This window comes from Copadichromis virginalis, linkage group LG4 (assembly GCF_057382275.1).
Source record: "Copadichromis virginalis isolate Kocher_CV1m ecotype Utaka linkage group LG4, C_Virginalis_male_GT1.1, whole genome shotgun sequence".
In the NCBI taxonomy this organism is placed as follows: Eukaryota; Metazoa; Chordata; class Actinopteri; order Cichliformes; family Cichlidae; genus Copadichromis; species Copadichromis virginalis.
Window position 1 is genome coordinate 36,466,512 of NC_140621.1, and position 22,183 is coordinate 36,488,694.

Below are 22,183 nucleotides of genomic sequence, written 5' to 3' on the forward strand. Positions count from 1 at the left end.
GTGGTGGGCCTGATCTCTGATAACAACGAGACGGCCTACCTGAAGGAGATTAGGAATCTGGAGAACTGGTGCCAGAGGAACAACCTCCTTCTAAACGTCAGTAAGACAAAGGAGCTGATAGTGGACTTCAGCACTAAGCAGGAGAGGAACTACCAGACCCCCGTCATCAACGAGTGCCCAGTGGAGAGAGTGGACAGCTTCAAATACCTCGGAGTTCACATCACGCAGGACCTGTCATGGTCCTGTCACATCAACACCGTGGTGAAATAGGCCCGACAGCGTCTCTACCACCTCAGACGCTTGAGAGACTTCCAACTGCCCTCCAAGGTGCTCAGGAACTTTTACTCGTGCACCATAGAGAGCATCCTGGCGGGAAACATCTTAACCTGGTTCGGGAACAGCACCATGCAGGACAGACGAGCTCTACAGAGGGTTGTGCGGTCAGCTGAGCGCACCATCCGCTCCGAGCTCCCTGACCTGCACTCAATCTACAGCAGGCGGTGCTGGACCAAGGCCAGGAAGATGGTGAAGGACCTCAGCCATCCCAACAACAGACTGTTCTCTCTGTTGAGGTCAGGAAAGCGATTCCGCTCCCTGAAGACCAACACAGAGAGACTGAGGAGGAGCTTCTTCCCGCAGGCGATACGGTCTCTCAATCACACCACCACACAGTACTGACCCACACATATGGTTCTTACACACACACTGGACTTTCTGGACTTTGGTTTTGCACAACACTGGTCACTATATTCTTCATTTCCAGTTAATACTTGTACAGCTGCTGTTATTGTGTATATATTTATTTATATTTAGATTTCTTCATACATTCTTATATAGTTCTATATTGTGTATTGTGTATTTTGTTGTACAGTTATTTTATTTTCAACTTTAATTTATATATTTTATCTTATTCTTCCCAGTTAAATTTACCCTTCATTCTAATTTGTGTTGTACAGTTATTTCATTTTTAACCTTAATTTATATTTTATTCCTTCCTAGTTAAATTTACCCTTTTTAATTTTTCATATTTATTTCCTATCTTATTCATAGCCTTTTCCTTTTTTGTTTTCTTTAGGTCACGAGCAGTTGTCCAAGCATTTCACTACATATCGTACTGTGTATGACTGTGTACGTGACAAATAAAATTTGAATTTGAATTTGAGTGTGTGACTCACAAGTGACAGATTTCGGTCCTCACAAAGATAGCTAGACAGGAACACACACACACACACACACACACACACACATCTGTGATCGATTATCGAGCCTGCGCTGCTGTTTCCGCTCTCTTCTGCTTCTGCCTGTCATATCCCAGAATCCTCTGCGCCACAGAATAGTGTCCAGTCATTGTGGTTCAGCTCGGTTCGGTTTCATCCACCCAGACACAGCATGAAGGAGACCGCGGCCAAACGACGCGACAAGGCGGGAGGCCGGGACCGGGACTCGAAGGCAGAGAAGCCAAAGGAGCCGAAGGAGGTGGGCCCAGAGCCGCAGGACGTGGAGATGCCTGAAGAGGAGGCGGCTAATGCGGCCAAACAGCCAAAGGAGCAGGACAGCCTGACCCTGGACGGTAAAACTCTTCAAACACCAATACCGATACCCCCCAGCACAGACCCGGGAACGGGGTCTGTGCTGGCCCGGTACCGAGAGTCACGGCAGCTCGGCGGTTAGCCTATTAGCATGAGGGGCTAACAGCCCCAGAGAGTCTGCGCGTCATTTAGCTTAAAACCGACACCAACCTCTCCCATTCGCGGGTCCGGACCGGGCCCCGTTCCCCTTCAGACCGGTGTCGTGCCAAACTAGGTATCCCCGACAGAATTTGTTTCCCCTGCGTCGGGAGCACACGCTGGACTGTCCAAATCACGGACAAACAGGGTCCCACATTGTTGATTTTTAGTTTACAAACACTTCTTGTAATGACTAACTACTCCTGACATTTTGGAGATGTTAGCTCTTTACACAACGAAGTTATAGTGGGACACAAATAATATCAGGCTGATCCTGCCACAATTTGTTCCCCCTGTGTAAATCACGGACAAACAGGGTCCCACATTGCTGATTTTTCGTTCACAAACACTTCTTATTATGACGCATTACTCCTGAAACTTTGGAGGATTTAGCTCTTTATAGAGTAAAGTTACAGGAGAATAAAAATAGTTATCAGCCAAAATGTTAATGGTTTATTAAAATAATCCCATCTGATATATAATTCTCTGTTGTAACCCCCAAACTGAATGCTAACGTAACGATGCTAATTTTTCCCTTTTTCACAAAATGAAAACATCAGTACTTCCTGCTCCCAGCACAGGGGAAACAAATTCTGTCGGGGATACCTACTTTGGCACAACACCGGCACCAGAACCCCCCCCCCAGAAAACAGATTTGATGGTCTCTGAGTGCAGAGAGGGAGAGAGAGCTGTGCAGGACGTAACAGCCAGAGAAATAGGACCTCTTCCGCCCGTACATTACACAGACGCCACATCGGGGAGACCGGTCAGAACAGGTGGCATAAAGAAAGACAATGACATGTACGACACAATAAGGAGTGCAGGAGAGAAAAAGAGTTTATCAAACATGAAGCGTAGTTTGATCTTCTGCTGCTGGTTCAGTCAGGTTTGGTCAGAGTGATGAAACCTGCAGCTTTCAGCCCAACGGCGTCTGTGGACGATCCACGCTCTGTGTTTGCATGTCTGCTCCCGTTTACAGTTTTATCTGTTTGGTGGTTGTTGAAATAGTTGTGTGAGCTTTAACCTGAGATTCTGGCGTTAAAATACATTTATATTGAAATCATTCAGGATTCAATGAATCTTTGAAACCCAGCCTCAATGAAGGATAAACATAAACATCAGTTTGCCTGAGACTAGGGCTGGGCGATATGACCCTAAATTCATATCTCGATATTCTTTAGCTGGATGGCGATATACGATATATATCTCGATATTTTTAAAGCCATAAAGTGAGAACAAAGAGAGAGTTCTTAGTCAAAGCTGTGTCCCAGATCTCACACAGGCACTTTTATTAACATACAGCGCTGATGTACAAGGAAAAATTACTCAGAAATAAATTATCAGCACTTATTAAATAATAATGCTCCATGAATAAAATAAAACAGTAGCTCGTTAACGCTGTCCAGCCCCGCACGGGGCGATCCGCGGTAACTTGTTAACAGAGATTTGCCCCGTTAATGCCGTTATGGCGTTAACGTCACGCTGACAGCACTAAAATAGTCTCCAAATGTTTTCTTTTTACCGAGCAGCTCCTCTTTGATAGCTGCCGTGTCCGTCCTGCCTGCAGGTGAAGCGATGGCGGAGGGGGAGTTGTGTTCAGTGAAGGAGAGGCGAGGCCGAGTAACGCAGCGTAGAGACAAAAGTGGACGAAAGCGAGGCAAACATGCGGCTCCACAAGTCTAGTTATAACGTAACATAGACTATATCGATATATTTAAAAACTCGGTGTATCACCCAGTCCTACCTGAGACTGATGTGAGCCTCGACTTTGTGCTCCGCCCTAACACATGAGGCATGAATGCAAGCCCAGGACGTCGTCTGTGTAGAACACCAGGACCTATCAGGGCGGCTCAGGTGTAACAGGAGACATGAATGGATCGTCCGGTTCTCAGGAGGATGTAACCGTCACCTTACGGCACGGATGTAGAGCCGCGTTGTCATGAGCACAGCTGTAAGCAGCTAAGCTCCTTCTCTGTAGCATCTGCATGGATGGAGGTCAAAGGTCGCATGAAAAGGCGTAAACATGAGGATCGCGCTGAGCCGAGGTCTGTGGGTCATGTGACTGGTGCTAATGTCACCCCCCCCCCCCCCCCCCCCCAGATATTAAGGAGCACGTGAAGCAGATCGAGAAGGCCGTGTCGGGGAAGGAGCCTCGCTTCGTGCTCCGCGCTCTGCGGGCGCTGCCGTCCACCAGCCGCCGCCTCAACACCAACGTGCTCCACAAAGCCATCAGTGGCTTCTTCACCAACAACGCCACCACCCGAGACTTCCTGCTGGGCTTCCTGGAGGAGGTGAGCGGCAGCTTTGAATTAATGACAAACAGGAAGTGAACCCTGACCTCTGAGAGCCGCATCATCAAACAGTAACCTGATTATTTATAACAAGGTGATCGATTCCTGATCAGATGGTGTGTGTGTGTGTGTGTGTCTGTGTGTGTCTGTGTGTGTGTGTCTCAGCCGATGGAGATGGCCGACGGAGACGTTCAGTTTCGTCCTCGCACGGGGAAGGCGGCGGCAGCTCCTCTGCTGCCAGAGGTGGAGGCGTACCTGCAGCTGCTGCTGGTGGTTCACCTGACCAACAACAAGAGATACACTGAGGTGACCCGCCCCTCACTCACCTGTGTGTGTGTGTGTGTGTGTGTGTGAGTGTGAGAGACCCGCCCCTCACTCACCTGTGTGTGTGTGTGTGTGTGTGTGTGTGTGTGTGTGTGTGTGTGAGAGACCCGCCCCTCACTCACCTGTGTGTGTGTGTGTGAGAGAGACCTGCCCCTCACTCACCTGTGTGTGTGTGTGTGAGAGACCCGCCCCTCACTCACCTGTGTGTGTGTGTGTGTGTGTGTGTGTGTGTGTGTGTGAGAGAGACCTGCCCCTCACTCACCTGTGTGTGTGTGTGTGTGTGTGTGTGTGTGTGTGTGTGTGTGTGTGTGTGTGTGTGAGAGAGACCTGCCCCTCACTCACCTGTGTGTGTGTGTGTGAGAGACCCGCCCCTCACTCACCTGTGTGTGTGTGTGTGTGTGTGTGTGTGTGTGTGTGTGTGTGTGTGTGAGAGACCCGCCCCTCACTCACCTGTGTGTGTGTGTGAGAGACCCGCCCCTCACTCACCTGTGTGTGTGTGTGTGTGAGAGACCCGCCCCTCACTCACCTGTGTGTGTGTGTGTGTGAGAGACCCGCCCCTCACTCACCTGTGTGTGTGTGTGTGTGTGTGTGAGAGACCCGCCCCTCACTCACCTGTGTGTGTGTGTGTGTGAGAGACCCGCCCCTCACTCACCTGTGTGTGTGTGTGTGTGTGAGAGACCCGCCCCTCACTCACCTGTGTGTGTGTGTGTGTGTGAGAGACCCGCCCCTCACTCACCTGTGTGTGTGTGTGTGTGAGAGACCCGCCCCTCACTCACCTGTGTGTGTGTGTGTGTGAGAGACCCGCCCCTCACTCACCTGTGTGTGTGTGTGTGTGTGTGAGAGACCCGCCCCTCACTCACCTGTGTGTGTGTGTGTGTGAGAGACCCGCCCCTCACTCACCTGTGTGTGTGTGTGTGTGAGAGACCCGCCCCTCACTCACCTGTGTGTGTGTGTGTGTGAGAGACCCGCCCCTCACTCACCTGTGTGTGTGTGTGTGTGTGAGAGACCCGCCCCTCACTCACCTGTGTGTGTGTGTGTGTGTGTGAGAGACCCGCCCCTCACTCACCTGTGTGTGTGTGTGTGTGTGTGAGAGACCCGCCCCTCACTCACCTGTGTGTGTGTGTGTGTGTGTGAGAGACCTGCCCCTCACTCACCTGTGTGTGTGTGTGTGTGTGTGTGAGAGACCCGCCCCTCACTCACCTGTGTGTGTGTGTCCCGCATAGTCTCCGGGTTTTTCCACGAGCAGCTGCAGAGACCCGCCTCGGTAACCAGCCTCGGTAACCAGCAGCACAAACGCCTTTTGTGAGCCGGCGTGAACAGCTGAAGACGAAGGTCGAAGGACTCGAGCCGGGGGACTCTGTGCTCGCCGGTGACGCTCTGTTGTGTGCTGACGGTGACGTTTGTGTTTCAGGCGCAGAAAGTGTCGGACGACCTGCTGCAGAAGATCGTCTCCAAGAACCGCCGCGCTCTCGACCTGGTCGCCGCCAAGTGCTACTATTACCACGCCCGAGTGTACGAGTTCCAGAACCAGCTCGACATCATCCGCAGGTACGTACACACCTTTCTCCTTTCCTGATGACATCACACCCTCAGACAAGCAGTCACACGACTGTCCCCCCCCCAGCTTCCTGCACACCCGCCTGCGCACGGCGACCCTCCGGCACGACGCCGACGGGCAGGCGGTGCTGCTGAACCTGCTGCTGAGGAACTACCTGCACTTCAACCTGTACGACCAGGCCGAGAAGCTCGTGTCCAAGTCCGTGTTCCCCGAGCTCGCCAACAACAACGAGTGGGCGCGATACCTCTACTACACAGGTGAGCTCACAGCCGCGGCGCTCAGGCGAGTCCCCGCCATGACGCTGCGCTCACCCGCCTGTCATGTGACCCACACAGGTCGTATTAAAGCCATCCAGCTGGAGTACTCGGAGGCTCGCAGGACTCTGACCAACGCTCTGAGGAAGGCTCCACAGCACACCGCCGTGGGCTTCAAACAGACGGTACGCACGCACACACACACACGGTCAGGTATCGGTGTCTGGTATTGATCACTGAAGCATCGATCGGCTCCGTTCAGGTCCACAAGCTGCTGATCGTGGTGGAGCTGCTGCTGGGAGAGATTCCCGACCGCCTGCAGTTCAGACAGCCGTCACTCAAACGCTCCCTGATGCCCTACTTCCTGCTCACACAGGGTCAGTGTCACACACACACGCCTGATCATGTGACTAACCGTAGAGTTATGGCGCAACGATGGGTTCTGATTGGAGGAACAATGTTTGCTAACACAGTGGTGTACCTACCTTCAGATACTCGCAGCTTCCCATGAGCCTCTCTGTTCACTTCCTGTATCTGTGTGTGCAGCTGTGAGGACAGGTAACCTGGCCAAGTTTAACCAGGTGTTGGAGCAGTTTGGAGAGAAGTTTCAGGCCGACGGGACGTACACGCTCATCATCCGCCTCAGACACAACGTCATCAAGACCGGTGAGCCAATCGTACGCCGCCGTCACACAGCACGCTGCTCATCAGTCGCGCTCAGTGTGTTACTGATCTGTGTGTGTGCGCAGGTGTGCGTATGATCAGCCTCTCGTACTCTCGGATCTCCCTCGCCGACATCGCTCAGAAGCTGCAGCTCGACAGTCCTGAGGACGCCGAGTTCATCGTTGCCAAGGTAAACGGACGCGCTCAGCGCCACCTTTTTAACGCTGACCTCGTGACCTCTGTGTGACCTCTGCGTGTTTGCGTCACAGGCGATCCGTGACGGCGTGATCGAGGCCAGCATCAACCACGAGAAAGGCTTCGTCCAGTCCAAGGAGACCATGGACATCTACGGGACCCGGGAGCCTCAGCTGGCGTTCCACCAGAGGATCTCCTTCTGCCTCGACATCCACAACATGTCGGTCAAGGTGAGCGCACCTGAACATACACACACCTCTCACACCCAAGGACTCAAGGTCAACACAAGAATGTGAAATCACAAAAGCTCCGCCCACAGACTGCTCTGCATCACCATAATGCTGCGAGCTCTGTCACTTCCTGTCGGCAGAGGTCTGACTGGAAGCCTTCTTGTCAAATCTGTGGAAGCAGCTTCTTCCTCCTGCTCCTCCTCAATCTGCTTTAATGTGAGGAGGAGGAGGTGGAGGAGCAGGACCCGGGGATCCACTCGGTTACACGACCTCAGGTTTAAGAGTCGATCACCCCGATGCTAATCTCCCTCTGTCCTCCTGCAGGCCATGAGGTTTCCTCCCAAAGCGTACAACAAGGACCTGGAGTCTGCAGAGGTAACACGCACGCACGCACGCACACACACACACACACACACACACACACACACACACAGCACGTGATGCCATGTCTTTAGTTGACCACATGGTGGCAGCGTGTGACTGTAGCTTACACAGAGACAAATCAGAATAAAATAATAAAGATGCACTTCCTGTCATCTACATTCAATCTGTTTTTTCTATGTGTGCGTGTGTGTGCGTGCGTGTGCGTGCGTGTGTGTGCGTGTGTGTGCGTGTGTGTGTGTGTGCGTGTGGTGCGTTCAGGAGCGTCGGGAACGTGAGCAGCAGGATCTGGAGTTTGCTAAAGAAATGGCTGAAGATGACGATGACAGCTTCCCATGAGCCTCTCTGGTCACTTCCCCTGTGTGCGTGTGTGTGTGTGTGTGTGTGTGTGTGTGCTGATGTTACCACGTCAGTTATTACCCAGAATCCCCCTCTGCTCTTGTTTTCTCCCATGGCAGCATTGCTGCTGTTTGTTTCTCTCTGATAAATAAAGTTTTTTGTTTACACGCCTGTTTGTTTGTTTGTTTGTTCTCTGGGTGATGATGTCAGTGATGAGGTTTCCAGGTTGACAGTGAGGGCTGGTAGCACATGAGATGAACAGCAGCAGTGCACGCAGCTCTCAGAGCACAGAGTAACTGTGATGAGCTGTCTACAGTAATGCTAATGTTAGCCATGTGCTAACAGTCTGTTGGTGCCCATGCGCTCCTACCGGAAGGGTTGTTGAAGCCAGGAGCCGTGACGAGGGAGGGCATTATGAAGCTGTGAGGCATAAATAATTAGAATAAATGAACAGGAGAAGTTAGCTGCTTTCCACATCTGTGCACAGCTGCCTTCCTGAACACCTGAGGCCCTCCTGATGATCGCTGCATGTGCGAGAGTCAGCGCAGTGATCATGGGGATAAAAGTGATTCTGAAAAAGGAACGATGTGAAAGATACTGTAGAGGTCTGCACACTGACACAGAACAACAGCACAAATTGGAACAATGAACTGATTCAGTCAAGGTCAAAGGGGAGAGTGTGCAGGCAGTCACATGACCTCAGATGTAAAGGGTGGACAGACAGAGTCCATCTAATGTTCCAGTGAAGAAGTGAAGGTGGCTGACAATCTGCAGACTGGACAGGTGGACACTGATGAGAGTTGGAAACGTTTGTCCCGTCTCTGGTCCCCCACACCGTACATCGTTTTTTTGACTCGAAACGTTAAAGTACTATAAATGTGTTACAGTGAGGTTTATATTTATCAGGTATGTGTGCTTTTGAAGCCAAATGCTGCAATTTTTCTGTAAAGCAAATTTACCTATGGGTATAAATAAAGTTGATGCAGTGGTGTAGAACACGCCGCTGGACTCTAGAGCAGTGTCAGCGTGTTCCCCGGACTGACCAATCACGCTTCTCCATCTGGCGATGGACGAGCGAGTCTGGGTTTGGCGGTTGCCGGGACAACGGTACTTGTCTGACTGCGCTGTGTAAAGTTTGGTAGAGGGGGGTTATGGTGTGGGGTGTTCTTCAGGAGTCTTCGTGCTTCAGCAGACCGAGACACTGCGGACACCTTCGTGTTCCCAGTATGTGGGACCAGTGTGGGGATGGCTCCTTCCTGTTCCCACATGACTGCACACCAGTGCACAAAGAAAAGGACACGGACGAGCGCCTGAGCCAAGGTGTGAAACTGGGCGTGGGTCCCAGGTGGGACCAGGTTTCACAATGAACACACCCGAAACTCTGGCTGATTGGGACCCACGCCCAGTTTCACACCTTGGCTCAGGCGATTAGAGGATCATCAGGGGTCCTTTTGTCCCTCTGTGGGGGGAAACTCCCACTAGGTTTATATCTGGGACTCTCCACCATTTGACCTTAGAACTGAAGAAGCTTCTCGGACGAGAGGTGAAACGTCTTCAAGCAACTTAAAGAAGTCCAGACGCTTTTCTTTGCAAGCTCCTTAGACCACTGGAGTTCATGTGACCTTTGCACATGTCGGGCCATGAATCAAGCAAACGTGATGTATTTATATAAACAGAAAAACAATTTGAGACAAAACAAGAATAAAAACAAGAAGTTAAAACACATCATGTGGCCCAGAACACAAATGCACTCAGAATTACATTCAGTGTAAAACAAAGTGTGCAGGACTTTATCTAAGAAACTTTTACAGAGAAGCGCATGGACTGTATCATCCAGACAACAACAGGAGTCAAGAAACTGGTGCGAGTCCGGCCCTTTATTTTGAAGAGCTCAGCTTACCGTGACGGGACGACTGAGAGCCTGCACAGACATGCAGGACGTCAGCAGAGGTCACATGATGGTGGGGGCTGAGCTCGGTGCTTCAGAGGAACAGCCACGGATACAGATGTGTTCTCACCAAGAGGCAGAGGGTCTGACTCCTGCTCCACTTTAAAGCAGGTGAGCTGCTGTTGTCATTGTCTCTGTTAACTGAACAGGTGAGCCCAGCGTCTGATGACTGAGTGCAGAAAACAAGCTTTTTCCTCTCTGCGGGTGAACATCGAGGCTTTGCTTTCAAACTTTTAATCTCTGCTCAACGTTTTTACTTTTCACTTTACAAACTGATCACAAAGTCACTTCACATGACCAGACTTCCTTCTTTGGCAATAAGAGTGCATGTAGCTTCCTGTTGAACTGGGTGGGGGCTGTTACTAAACCCTGCTGTTTGAGGGCTGAGCGGGCAGCTCTACTGTCCAGGACGGCCACGTCTGGCAATGCAGTGATGAAGCCCTTTAACGGGTCGAATCCCTCCGGCCACGGGCAGATCGAATGAACTCGAGAGCATGTCACAATGCTCCTCGCTGCTGATAGTTTTCACCTTTTGGGTGGCGCCATAATGTGCGTATGGGGCCACTGTGTGTGGACACACCCACAGTGGCCCCACACAGCCATGTTTGGAGGCACGTTACTTAATATAAGGAAACAGCAGACAGGGAAATGTGATTACTGTGGAGAAGATGAAAGAATGTTTTATTCCACTGCCAGAAATATGAAGTTAAACTGGTTCTTACTGACACGCTGCAAAGAACTCAACAAGTGAAACAAACAGTCTGACAGCTCTGAGTTGGTCTCTGCGAGCAGAGCTACATACCGAACAGCACCAGCAGGAAACACATGTGGTACAGAGGCCCTCTGTGGATCATGGGGTCTGCCCACAGTGCCCATGTTGGCCTAAGGAGGGCATCACTGGGCAGCATTAGTGTCATGGGCTCAGTATCATTCTGTGCCAGTGTGGTTTGTGTGAGCAGTCAGCTGGTCCATGTATATATATATATATATATACATATGGACCAGCTGACTGTGAATTTTACGTTTATCAACAAGTATACCGTTATGTATTCTGCATTATCTCTATATTTTCCACGGTAAAACACTGGCAACCACAGCTGCCAGTGTTTTACTGTAAATTCTACAATATTTTTTTACAGTGTTGGACAACACCCGCCTCTCCAACACCACCCTAAGAGAGTCCAGCTCCGTCCCCACAGCATTTCTGGCCTTCTGATCAGTTTACTGAGTCTGTTGGCGTCTGCGACCCTCAACCCTCTGTCCCAGCATGCAACAGCACAGAGGATAGCACTGACCACAACAGACTCATAGACAATTCTGAGCATTGGTCGACAGATGTTGAAGGACCTCAGAGACTGTGGCCCTTCCTGTAGAGGGCAGTGGTGTTTTTAACCACGTCCGGTTTATTATCAGTGTGTACTCTGAGGTATTTATCGTCCTCCACAACGTCCACATCAACCATGTCCACTGAAAACGAGTGACTCCTGCTGGGTGTGCTCCAGGGGTAAAAATGTGTGGAGTTTATCTAAACGCAGGAAGGAAAGCTTGAAGAAAGCACCGCTGTGCGTCCAGCACAGAGCCACAGCCTGCTGGGTGAAAGCAAAGAACAAATATAAAGAGTGTTCACAGCAGCAAACAGGCTGACTGACCTGTGACCCTCACTGCCCTTTGGTGCTCGGTGCTGCTGGTTTCAGTCATTACTGTTTATATGATGATGATGATGATGGTGAAACGTTTCTCCCATGAAGGCGTCCTTTCCTGCTCTGTGATGGACAGAGAAACCTCCATGATGAGCACTGCTGCTGATGAGCTGCTGGAGGCCAGTTTCTCCAGGATAAAGATTTTGTACCACTATAGAGATCGGCTTACAGCCCTGTCTGAGGAGCTCAAGGAACTAAAGCCAAAATATAACAGGAGAGGATTTGTTAAGCTTTTTTCAAGGAGATCATCTTCCCTATGGTCTTGTCCTGAAATCACTGAATCACTGGAGAAGTTGCAGAAGATAGAAGGTGAAATCAATGAAGCCCAGAAAAAAAACGAGGAACTGTTAGAGAAGCTGAAGATTTCTACAAACAGCCGTGAGCACGTCGTGGAAGAAATTCTGTCAGCAGCAGCAAAAAGACTTAAAGTCAAGAACCAAATTAACTTCAGCTCAGCATCAGCTCGAAAACTCATCCAAGAAATGTCTCGATGTGAGTTTCAGCACATCCTCGAAGGAAAAGTGGTGGTGAGGTTCTGTTATTTCATTTTTACATCATCATTAGTGAGATCTAAACACATACTAAAGGTTTAAAAAGATATCATTCATGCTTTTATGGTTTATCACTGCAGCAGTTTTTCCCTTAACACTGACAAACTGATGAAGAACAGAAATGATTCTGTTGTAACCTGTTCTCTCTGACGGTCAGGTTGGATCTGTAGATGGTGGAAAGGAGTTGCCACTTCCTGAAGTCATTCAAATGTCGACAGAATTAATCCGGAAGAATCATGTGACCGAAGCCAGCGAATCACTGAGAGCTGCAGCTGACAAGATCAAAAAGTTCATCTGGGACCTTTTTCAGCAATTCAGCAACATTGAGTAAGTTTTTCTCTAAATATATAAAATGACTCCACCACAGCTCTGACTTCCTGTAGGTGTTAAACAACCAAAGAAATCTTCTTATGGCCTCTCACGTCGCGATGAGACACATAGTCAATAGTGCGCCAACAACCCTCTCTGGGACACGCCCCCCTCCCACTGGGGTTTACATACGTGGGACTCTCCACCATTTGGTCTTAAAACTGAAGAAGGTTCTCGGATGAAGCGTCTTCACAAACTCGAAGAAGTCCAGTCGGCTCCGGGAGTATCCTGTGTAACTGCGAGAGATCAGCTCAAAGGGAAACCCTTCTCCAAGAAAACAAGCTCGACTATGTCACAGGTGAAACTCCACCATGCACATGTGGCACATGTGGCAGGGATCCATGTTCATAAAGCCCAGCGACACTCGAACCACTTTCTGAACCTGCGAGGCTTCAGACGTCATCGATGACGACACATTAGGTGATCACCTGTGAAAACACCTGGATCACTGCTGTCACTGCCTTTGTGTTGTGTTTGGAGTGAGTTTCTGGGTGCTGAGGTTTGGAAACTGTTCCCAAACTCTTCTCTGTGTGACCCCCCCCCCCCCCCCAAATCAACATATGACCCAGTTTAAAACCCTGATGCTCACTAACCATGAGTTACAACAGTAGATCAACCTAACGATGCCTGAATTGAACTCATATCCTTTAAAGAATTTGGCACGGTCACAGCAAATCTGCCAGGTTGGAGCACAGACTTACATCCATTGTTCTGAATTACTAAGTCCTCCATAAATAATCACCAAGGAAACTATAAACAACATCATGTCACAGTCAGGCAGGATTTCATTAGTAAATTTGCTGCATTCCAGCTGTTTTAGGTAAATCTGGTACGAGTCCTGTTTGTTGTTTGTTGTTTTTGGTGACGACTTACAGCTGAAATCACACTGACTCGACCTTCACTGGGTTCTTTTACAGAGACAAGGTGATCAAGCTAGCTCAACAAGCAGGTGAAGAACAGTCTGCCTCCGAAACAAGGAGTGGTGGTGACAACGAGGAAGAAAGTAATCAACCAAGTGAGGAGAGTGGTGTTGATGACACAAAGAAAGATAAAGACTATGTGCCCCCAGCTGACTGCCGTGATAGTGATGATGGTAATGGTGCTGCTACAAGGAAATTTAACGAGCAGAAGAATGCAGGAAATACTGGAAGCTGGGTGCTGATCAATTTTCGCTCGATTAAAAGTAAAAAGGAAAAATTGAAGGGTTTATTAGAGAAAAACAAAGATGTATTAATTTTAACAGAGACGTGGATGAAAAATGAAAAGAAGAAGCACAAGGATCAGGTCCTTCGAGACATGTTAACTGAAGAGTACAAATTTGTTCAGTTTACGAGGGAAGAGAACAAAAGAGGAGGTGGCGTCGCGATTTTATTCTTAAAGACCCTTTACGAGGGTAAAAAAATTAATCTGATCTCAGCCAAACACTTTGAATATGTGGCTGTAAGGCTGAAGCGAACTGGTTACCAACCTGTCCTGGTCATCGGTGTGTATCGCCCTCCGCAGACGAAATTCAAAGATTTCCGGCTGGAGTTTGAAAGCCTCTTGCAGGATGTTTCTGCAAAATGCAAAGACTGCATCATTTTGGCTGGAGATTTTAATATCTGGCTTGATGAAAAGTTGAAGAACAAAACCAAAAAAAGATTTTCGTCTATATTGAACAATAACAGTCTTACGCAACATGTAAACAGCCCAACACATAAAGGAGGTCACACTCTGGATCTGGTCATCAGCAGAAATGTTGAAGTCTCTGATCTGAGTGTTCGTAATGACGACATAGCAGATCATTGCAGTATATACTTCAATGCCACACCTCTCCTTAAAGCAGAGGAGGATGAAGATGAGGATGAAGATGAGGATGAAGATGAGGATGAAGTTGAGGATGAAGTTGAGGATGAAGTTGAGGATGAAGATGAGGATGAAGTTGAGGATGAAGTTGAGGATGAATTTGAGGATGAAGTTGAGGATGAAGATGAGGATGAAGTTGAGGATGAAGTTGAGGATGAAGATGAGGATGAAGATGAGGATGAAGTTGAGGATGAGGTTGAGGATGAGGTTGAGGATGAAGATGAGTCCACAAAACAAATGAAAAATAGTGAAGAGTAGAAAACTTGATGCACCTATTTGTCCTTTAAAAGCTGAAATATGTTGGACTCCTGGACGTCCGAGCATTGACGTTTCAGGAGTCATCATCATACACACATAACACACAATAATTACGCACACCCACTTTGCAGTTATTTATTTGTTAAAAATGTTCGGAATCATGTCTGATTTTCGTTCCACTTCTCACAGATTTGGAGAAGGGTGGCAGATGTAATTGGCTGATAATGTTAAAAAAAATTCTACCAACTGTTAACCATAATTCAATAACCCTGTAAAACTAATAACTGAATGAGCTTTTAACTCTTCTTAGAATGAGATTTTAACCACTACGGTGCAAAGTTTTTACATACTGTGTTGAAAAAGTACAAGAGATACAATCAGTCAGTGTTTATTCAGCAGTCAAGGACAGCAATATTTGCATAGTATTTTTACTGACATGTTTTGGGCAAAAACATTTTTGAATATTAAAATACGAACATTTGTAACAAACAATTGACAAATTAGCCAATGCAAAACTTTATCTGCCTGTTAAAAAAAAGAAGATAATCTTCTCACAAACTGGTGTTTGATTTTGAAACAGGAAAAAAGTGGGGAAACAAATGAAAAGACTAACATTTGAATAAAACCTGAAAGCAAGTAAATACTTTCTCTGCTGCCTTATGGTAAACTTTGGTAATATTGATAAAGAACAACACTGGCTGATGATGAAATGCAGTCAGCTGGCATGGTGACACTGCCAGTATTAACCTGCAGGGCTGGACTGGGACAAAAAATTGGCCCCAGGTATTAAAGCCATAAAGCCTTTGAATGAAAACAAACCCTGTTGTGACAGTGATGTACAGTCTTGTTGGTATATGTATGATTTCTAAACATTCTTTCCCAGTTAAATTTACCCTTCATTCTAATTTGTGTTGTACAGTTATTTCATTTTTAACTTTAATTTTTATATTTTATTTTATTCCTTCCTAGTTAAATTTACCCTTTTTAATTTTCATATTTATTTCCTATCTTATTCATAGCCTTTTCTTTTTTCTTTAGGTCACGAGCAGTTGTCCAAGCATTTCACTGCATATTGTACTATGTATGACTGTGTACGTGACAAATAAAATTTGAATTTGATTTGATTTGATTTTTACCTCAGATAAAAACTTTGTTTGCAAGATTCAGATAATTATTTAATAAAAGCTAGTGTCATGAAATCAATATCCTTAGTATCCTTCTTTTCTTATTATATTGTTTTATGTACTTTAATAATGAAGGCTTGTAGAGCAAGGCCACTTTTGACTCACAAAGTGCTCAGCCAGACTAAAAAAGAGGAAGTTTTAGTGCACAGGCATATTAATAGATAAGACACAGAAAAGAGGAACTTTGCCATATAAGCAATGTTTGAAACTGTGTGACGTGCAAAGTACAGAAATAATACCATATAAGACACATGTGGAGCTAAAAATGTTAGAGCTGCAACTGGCGTTTGAGCTGTGCTCTCTCTTCCGGAAGATGATTGAATAAAAAGAAATATAAATGTTTTAACACTATGAGTCGGTTTTCTCTGTTCTGTCACGGGGACAAAAGAATCGGGGTTAAAAGCGAGACATTTTAAATGAGAATAAGAAAGTATTTCTTTGTGCCCCCCTCTCCCTGTTAATGCCCTACATGCCCCCCTGGCAACACTTTGCTAGACCCGCCCCTGCACAGTTACCAGCTGTCAGCTACTTAGAAAAGGATCCTGGTGTTATTTGTCTCTCAGAAACAGTTCATAACTTCCCTTCAACTCATCCATGTCACCTAAAAGGTAAACCTTTTTCTCCATCACAGCTCTGATGATCCAGTAAGGACATCTCCTGGTTTCATCTTCATGTTTCCCTCTCACCACATATCTAAACCGACATCATGACCAGCAGCTTTACAGCTGTGGCTCCAGCAAACATCAGCTGATACTAGAAATTAATATTAAATACATTCTAACAACAGCTGATCAAGCTTAAACGTGCTGCTGTTGTTTAGCGCGACATCTGCTGGTTTCCTCTTTCTGGTGCAAAGTGGGCGATAAACAAACGAGAGAAAAGCCGATCAGCTGATCACTGATCAGTTTCATGATTGAAGTAGAAACAGGAGAGAGAGGGGAGAGAACGAGAGAAGAAGAGGCAGCTGTGCAGCAAAGACAGAATAACTCCAGCTTTGTGTCTTTTTTTCATTCTAGCTGAAGTCCGGGACAAACTGCGTCTCTTCTCAGCTCAACACGAAACGCGTAATATTTTCTCTGAATGCGATTCCATTTTTAAGGAGCCGTTGGAAACTCTAATAACTAACCTTATGAGTAAAATAAAATTCACCATCAGTAACATCATAGCACCACCCAGCTGTATAGAAACTCCGTCATGCTAACTAGCACGCAGTACGAAAAAGTCAGCACAACGAAAATAAACTCCACCTAAACCTGGTTTATATCTGACCCAGAGAGACTGCAGGTTATAACTTCTTACCTGAAGTTCAGTTCACCTGACACTCGGACCGGCGGCCGCCTCGGGTCTCTGCTCCTGCCTCTCCTTTCCCTCATCCACCTGCTGGCCTCTGTGGAAGCTCCGCCAGAGAAACCAAACAACTGAGTTATTTTTACAGATCTGCCAGCATCTGGCCAATCCACCACCTCTCATTGTTCATGACATTACAAAAATAAATAAATAAATAAGTCATCAGCCCACCGGCAAATGCCCGGTATGCCTGATGGCCAGTCCAGTATGTTAACCTGTTAATCTTTCGCTGAAAAATTGTTTTCTGCGGTGCCTCTTTCGTGCTTGTGTAACCAAGACGTCTACTCACCAAAGAATGAGTGAAGCAATATGGATAACAGCAGAGGACAATTTATTTAGGGTCTGATGGCAATTTACCATCGGTGTCCAGCACTTTAAAAGATTGATGGACTGGAGCACATCCGTCCTTAACATACCCTCTTAAACATCAGCTTGACACTGATACATCAAAGGAAACTTAACCGACTCTAAGTGCAAATGTTTCAACCTGAACAACTTAAAACTTCTCTGGGATACAATGTAAACAAAGGCAAGAAGAAGAAGAAAAGAAAAAATATATATTTCCATCAATAGCCACTTCTCCTAACCAGGAGACAAGTGAATATATTGTGTAAAGAGTCCTTTTTCTCAGTCCTGGGGTTGTAACACCACAACCTCCTCAGTGCGTAATCAGAGAGTGTCTATTTGACAATAACCAAAATGTCTTTGGATAGTCTTTGTGAATGCGAAAAACAACAACAACAACAATGGTGTTAGCTGGCCAGCAAAATAAAGAGAGTGTATGGCACTGAGTGCGGGCGTGTGTGTGAGTACTTCGGTCCAAATAATCGAGGTCCAGATGGATGAATGAATGGCAGCCGCCGGTCCTTTAATGGCACCAGCGAGGCAGCGCAGCAGCAGCGAGGAGGCAGCGCAGCAGCAGCAGGAAGGCAGCGCAGCAGCGAGACAGCGAGGCAGCGTAGCAGCGAGACAGCGCAGCACCAGCGAGACAGCGCAGCAGCAGCGAGGCAGCACAGCAGCGAGGCAGCGCAGCAGCAGCGAGGCAGCACAGCAGCGAGGCAGCGCAGCAGCAGCGAGACAGCGCAGCAGCAGCGAGGCAGCACAGCAGCGAGGCAGCGCAGCAGCGAGACAGCGCAGCAGCAGCGAGGCAGCACAGCAGCGAGGCAGCGCAGCAGCGAGGCGTCTGGCAGGAGAACGAACAATAGCCTTTTTTAAAGGCTACTGCAGAAGGAGATATTCCCCGCTAGCTGACCCAAGCTTGCTCTCTGGCACAGCTACAAGCCATGTGAGCTCGTAGCCCCTCCCACTTGGATGTACTACAAAAGTCGACGTAAAGCAGCCGCAAACCAATAGCAATAAAAAAACCTCAAAATCACTGAAGAACATTTTATACCCAATATAGATATATACATATATACTGAATATCACACAATATCAGATAACCAAATTAACACTGGGTTACACTTGGCTCTCCTACCTTTGCTAACGTGATGCTCATAGTCCAGAAGCCGATGCTGCATTCACTTACACTCGGATATCTGAGCATCACTGTGAAAACATAATTGTACATTTGATTTCATTGAATTTTATTGTTTTAGCTTTGGGGTGCCACCTGGCCAGTCTGGTTGGCGGGGGGTGGCCTGTGCCCCCCCAGGCCACCCTGCTGGACACGCCACTGCAAACAAGGCAAAGTAAATCGTTTTGTTTTTTTTTAATTTCAAATCTCTTTGAAAACCTCTAAACTTTCCTAGCAGTCCTTCACAAACAGGGAACAGTCTGTCTATTCTCTCCATCTGTCAGCTGCTGCTGGCTCTTCCTCCTCCTCTTCCTCACACACACTGCTGAGTTTGTCCTGGTGGATCATCAGGGCTGCAAAGCCTCACAGATGATGTGCAGCAGTGGGTCCCTCAGTCTGTCCTCACTCTGGACACTTGCAGTCGTCACACATGGAAATCAAATGTGTGATAAGCTGCAGGATTCAAACACAAGTGTAACTTATAAACACATGTTCATACTTTTATTCCACAATCAGAGAGAAAGAAACAGAGAGAGAGTGCAGGACAGACAGACAGGTGACAGTCTCAGGTGTACACACTGCTACACAACAGCAGAAGAGAAGCAGGATTTAGTGTTTGTGTCATTACGAGTGTAAACAAGAAGAGTTCCAGATGGTGCAGTGGACACATGTGTGACTCCACCAGTAATGTTTTAATGTTCTTCATTATTAAACATTCGCACATAAATAAGGGACATAATATTCAGTACTTACTTTTGAAGGTTCACTCTTTGACCGCCCCCTTCTGCCGTATTTTGCGGCAAAATTAGCCAATTAGCCAAAAATCAGAAGATTGATAATATATCTTTTTTCGATTTATTTTGTCGGTATGTGAGAGGCCAAATAGAATATGTTGAAACTTCAGTTTACACGAGGCATCAATTTTGGTGTTTATAAAATTATTTAGATCAATCCAAAATACATGACATGTTGGTTCCTCTGCATTGCTGCAAAAAGTACAAAGAGTGTCAATATTTTTCTTAAATTTAACCAGATATGTCTTTACCAGATAACATCTATGGATCAACTTAAGAGTAACTTCTCTGAGCTTAGTAGTTTATTTTATTACTACCTGTAATTCTCACTAATAACTCTTTTACGCTGCGTCCACACCTACACGGGTATTTTTGAACATGCGGCTGTTCTGAGATTTTTTAAAACTCTTTTTTTTCCGTTTACGTGTGGACGAGGAATACGGAGTTCGTCACGCGACATCAAAGGTATGTGCCCTTTTTCACGTCACGCTGTGGCCACGTTTACATGAGATGAATTACAGAATGGCAGATAGAGACAAAATACTGTTAATCTGACTGTCTGCAGGTTTTACACGCTTACATATAAACATGCAGTTACTGTCCCTCCATTTACAAAGGCAGAGGCGTCACGGTGTCATTATTTTACTGTAGTTGTTTTTTCCTGTGTAATAATGTTCAACATTGCTGTCAATACATTTTTCAAAAAATGCCTCTCTGTGCAAAATGTGTTCAAAAACATAAACAGCTGTGGGATCCTGTTTGACAATTGTCAGGCTGCTGATGTAAACTGATTCATTAGTGTATGTTTGACAAAGAATCTGAATTGACACGTCTCACTTTTTATATGGCACGAATCCATGTGTTATTTTATCAGGTGGCAATATGTCCTAGTGCAGTCAGAGGGGAGGAGCCAGGGCCAAAGGTGAGGCACATCAGGCACAGAATAATTTTAATCTGAGGATAAAACGCAGGTACTGAGGCTGAAAGAAGCTTCAGTGCTCTCAGAAGACTAAAAACATGCTAAGGTCAACAATGACTCGAATGAGATTAAACAATGCTGCTGTATGTCCACCAGCAGACACTGGACAGCATAGATGTAAAACCAACATGCCAGCAGTTTATCTCAGTTAGTGAGAGGAGCAGGCCTGTGTTTGGCTGCTTCACATAGTGGACATTGAGTTGTTGTGTGGGGCATGTAGTCCATGTCTGTTGCTGTAACAGTAGCTCATGTTTAGAATAAAAATCCCAGCTCACTGAGTTGATCGGGACAACAGTGCCTAAACTGTTGCATCATGTTGCTGAGAGATCTTTTACTCTGTGTTAATCTTAGACGAGTAGTTTTATGGACAAAACCCAGCAGGTCATTCAGTGTTGCCTTAGTGCTGATGTGTCAGAGATGTTGGTGTAACTGAAGTAATGCTGTTAAGTCCTTAAAGTCATATTCTTTTATTGTCATGACTCTACTTGAAGCTATTTTTAGTTTTGTATGATACCTGATTTATATGGAATATGGCTGAAGTAAACTAAAGCCTGAAATACTTAGTCAGTCATTTGTTTAATAGTAATTTAACATTATATAATTCACATATAAAACTATGAATTGTAATTTTAAATGGTCTAAAAGCACGTAGAATAGCATATGTAGGCAAGTATATTTCTCCTTTTTTATCAAGAAGCAAAAAAGGAAAAAAAAGAAACAGGCCAGGGTTCGGTGGTTGAATCATCCGTCCCCCCCAACGCCAAAACCAAATCTACGCCCTTGATTTAAGACCTTGTATGTGAGGAGCAGGATTTTGAATCCTGGATTAAACAGGAAGCCAAAACAGGAGAAATCTGCTCTCTCTTTCTAGTCCCTGTCAGGACTCTTGCTGCAGCATTTTGGATCAGCTGAAGGCTTTTCAGGGAGTTTTTAGGACTTCCTGATAATAATGAATTACAGTCGTCCAGCCTGGAAGTAATAAATGCATGAACTAGTTTTTCAGCGTCACTCTGAGACAGGATATTTCTAACTTTAGAGATGTTGCACAAATGGAAGAACGCAGTCTTACATATTTGTTTAATATGTGCGTTGAAGGACATGTCCTGGTCAAAAATGACTCCAAGGTTCCTCACAGCGTTACTGGAGGCCAAGGTAATGCCATCCAGAGTAAGAATCTGCTTAGATACCATATTTCTAAGCTTTTCAGGGCCGAGTACAATAAACCTCAGTTTGATCTGAATTAAGAAGCAGAAAGTTAGCGGCCATCCAGGTCTTTATGTCTTTAAGACATTCCTGCAGTTTAACTCATTGGTGTGTGTTATCTGGCTTCATGGACAGATAGAGCTGGGTGTCATCTGCATAGCAGTGAAAATGTATGCTATGTCTTCTGTCAATGGAAAATTGTATTTAGTAGTCAGTATAATCTTTTAGTGATATAAGTTTGCATATGGTAGAATGCTGCATGTAATCGTGTGTGTGTACAAGTATATAGTTGGTGGCATATTGAAAGAATGTTTCATCCTAGGAGGTCTGTAACACTCTAGGGTGTTCACCCCCACATCCTAGGAGCATGAGAGCTCGTACCTTGTCTTATTGCTTTACGGTAGGATTAACGTAGCTATGTCTGTTTTAGTTTAAGTGCTTCTTTACATATAGATGAACTGCTGGATTTTCCAGACCAGCAGGTTAAGGGAAGTTGTTTATGGGGCCACACTCTGACCCCCCCCCCC

General features: G+C 46.4%; 2 protein-coding genes across 2 annotated transcripts; both read left to right on the top strand.

Moving 5' to 3' along the window:
- Nucleotides 1–1,273: 1,273 nt before the first annotated feature.
- psmd3 (proteasome 26S subunit, non-ATPase 3) lies at nucleotides 1,274–8,129 on the top strand. The gene is made up of 12 exons (XM_085455261.1): nucleotides 1,274–1,570; nucleotides 3,828–4,018; nucleotides 4,184–4,324; nucleotides 5,754–5,890; nucleotides 5,967–6,157; nucleotides 6,236–6,339; nucleotides 6,417–6,531; nucleotides 6,701–6,820; nucleotides 6,904–7,007; nucleotides 7,087–7,242; nucleotides 7,567–7,617; nucleotides 7,885–8,129. Exons 1-12 carry the CDS (start codon nucleotides 1,390–1,392, stop codon nucleotides 7,960–7,962), a joined length of 1,569 nt encoding a protein of 522 aa, XP_085311387.1. The 5' UTR covers nucleotides 1,274–1,389; the 3' UTR covers nucleotides 7,963–8,129.
- A 2,882-nt stretch (nucleotides 8,130–11,011) lies between these two features.
- LOC146712114 (uncharacterized) lies at nucleotides 11,012–15,141 on the top strand. The gene is made up of 3 exons (XM_085455262.1): nucleotides 11,012–12,137; nucleotides 12,319–12,488; nucleotides 13,448–15,141. Exons 1-3 carry the CDS (start codon nucleotides 11,619–11,621, stop codon nucleotides 14,631–14,633), a joined length of 1,875 nt encoding a protein of 624 aa, XP_085311388.1. The 5' UTR covers nucleotides 11,012–11,618; the 3' UTR covers nucleotides 14,634–15,141.
- The last annotated feature ends 7,042 nt before the right edge of the window (nucleotides 15,142–22,183 follow it).

What these genes read in the sequence shown, in the direction of transcription:
- psmd3 (XM_085455261.1), top strand. Translation starts at nt 1,390, where the DNA reads ATGAAGGAGACCGCGGCCAAACGACGCGACAAGGCGGGAGGCCGGGAC. An exon ending in CAGCTCGACATCATCCGCAG is followed by an intron (nt 5,891 to 5,966) that starts GTACGTACACAC and finishes TCCCCCCCCCAG; the next exon opens with CTTCCTGCACACCCGCCTGC. An exon ending in ACACAACGTCATCAAGACCG is followed by an intron (nt 6,821 to 6,903) that starts GTGAGCCAATCG and finishes GTGTGTGCGCAG; the next exon opens with GTGTGCGTATGATCAGCCTC.
- LOC146712114 (XM_085455262.1), top strand. Translation starts at nt 11,619, where the DNA reads ATGATGATGATGATGATGGTGAAACGTTTCTCCCATGAAGGCGTCCTT. An exon ending in TCCTCGAAGGAAAAGTGGTG is followed by an intron (nt 12,138 to 12,318) that starts GTGAGGTTCTGT and finishes TCTGACGGTCAG; the next exon opens with GTTGGATCTGTAGATGGTGG. An exon ending in CAGCAATTCAGCAACATTGA is followed by an intron (nt 12,489 to 13,447) that starts GTAAGTTTTTCT and finishes GTTCTTTTACAG; the next exon opens with AGACAAGGTGATCAAGCTAG.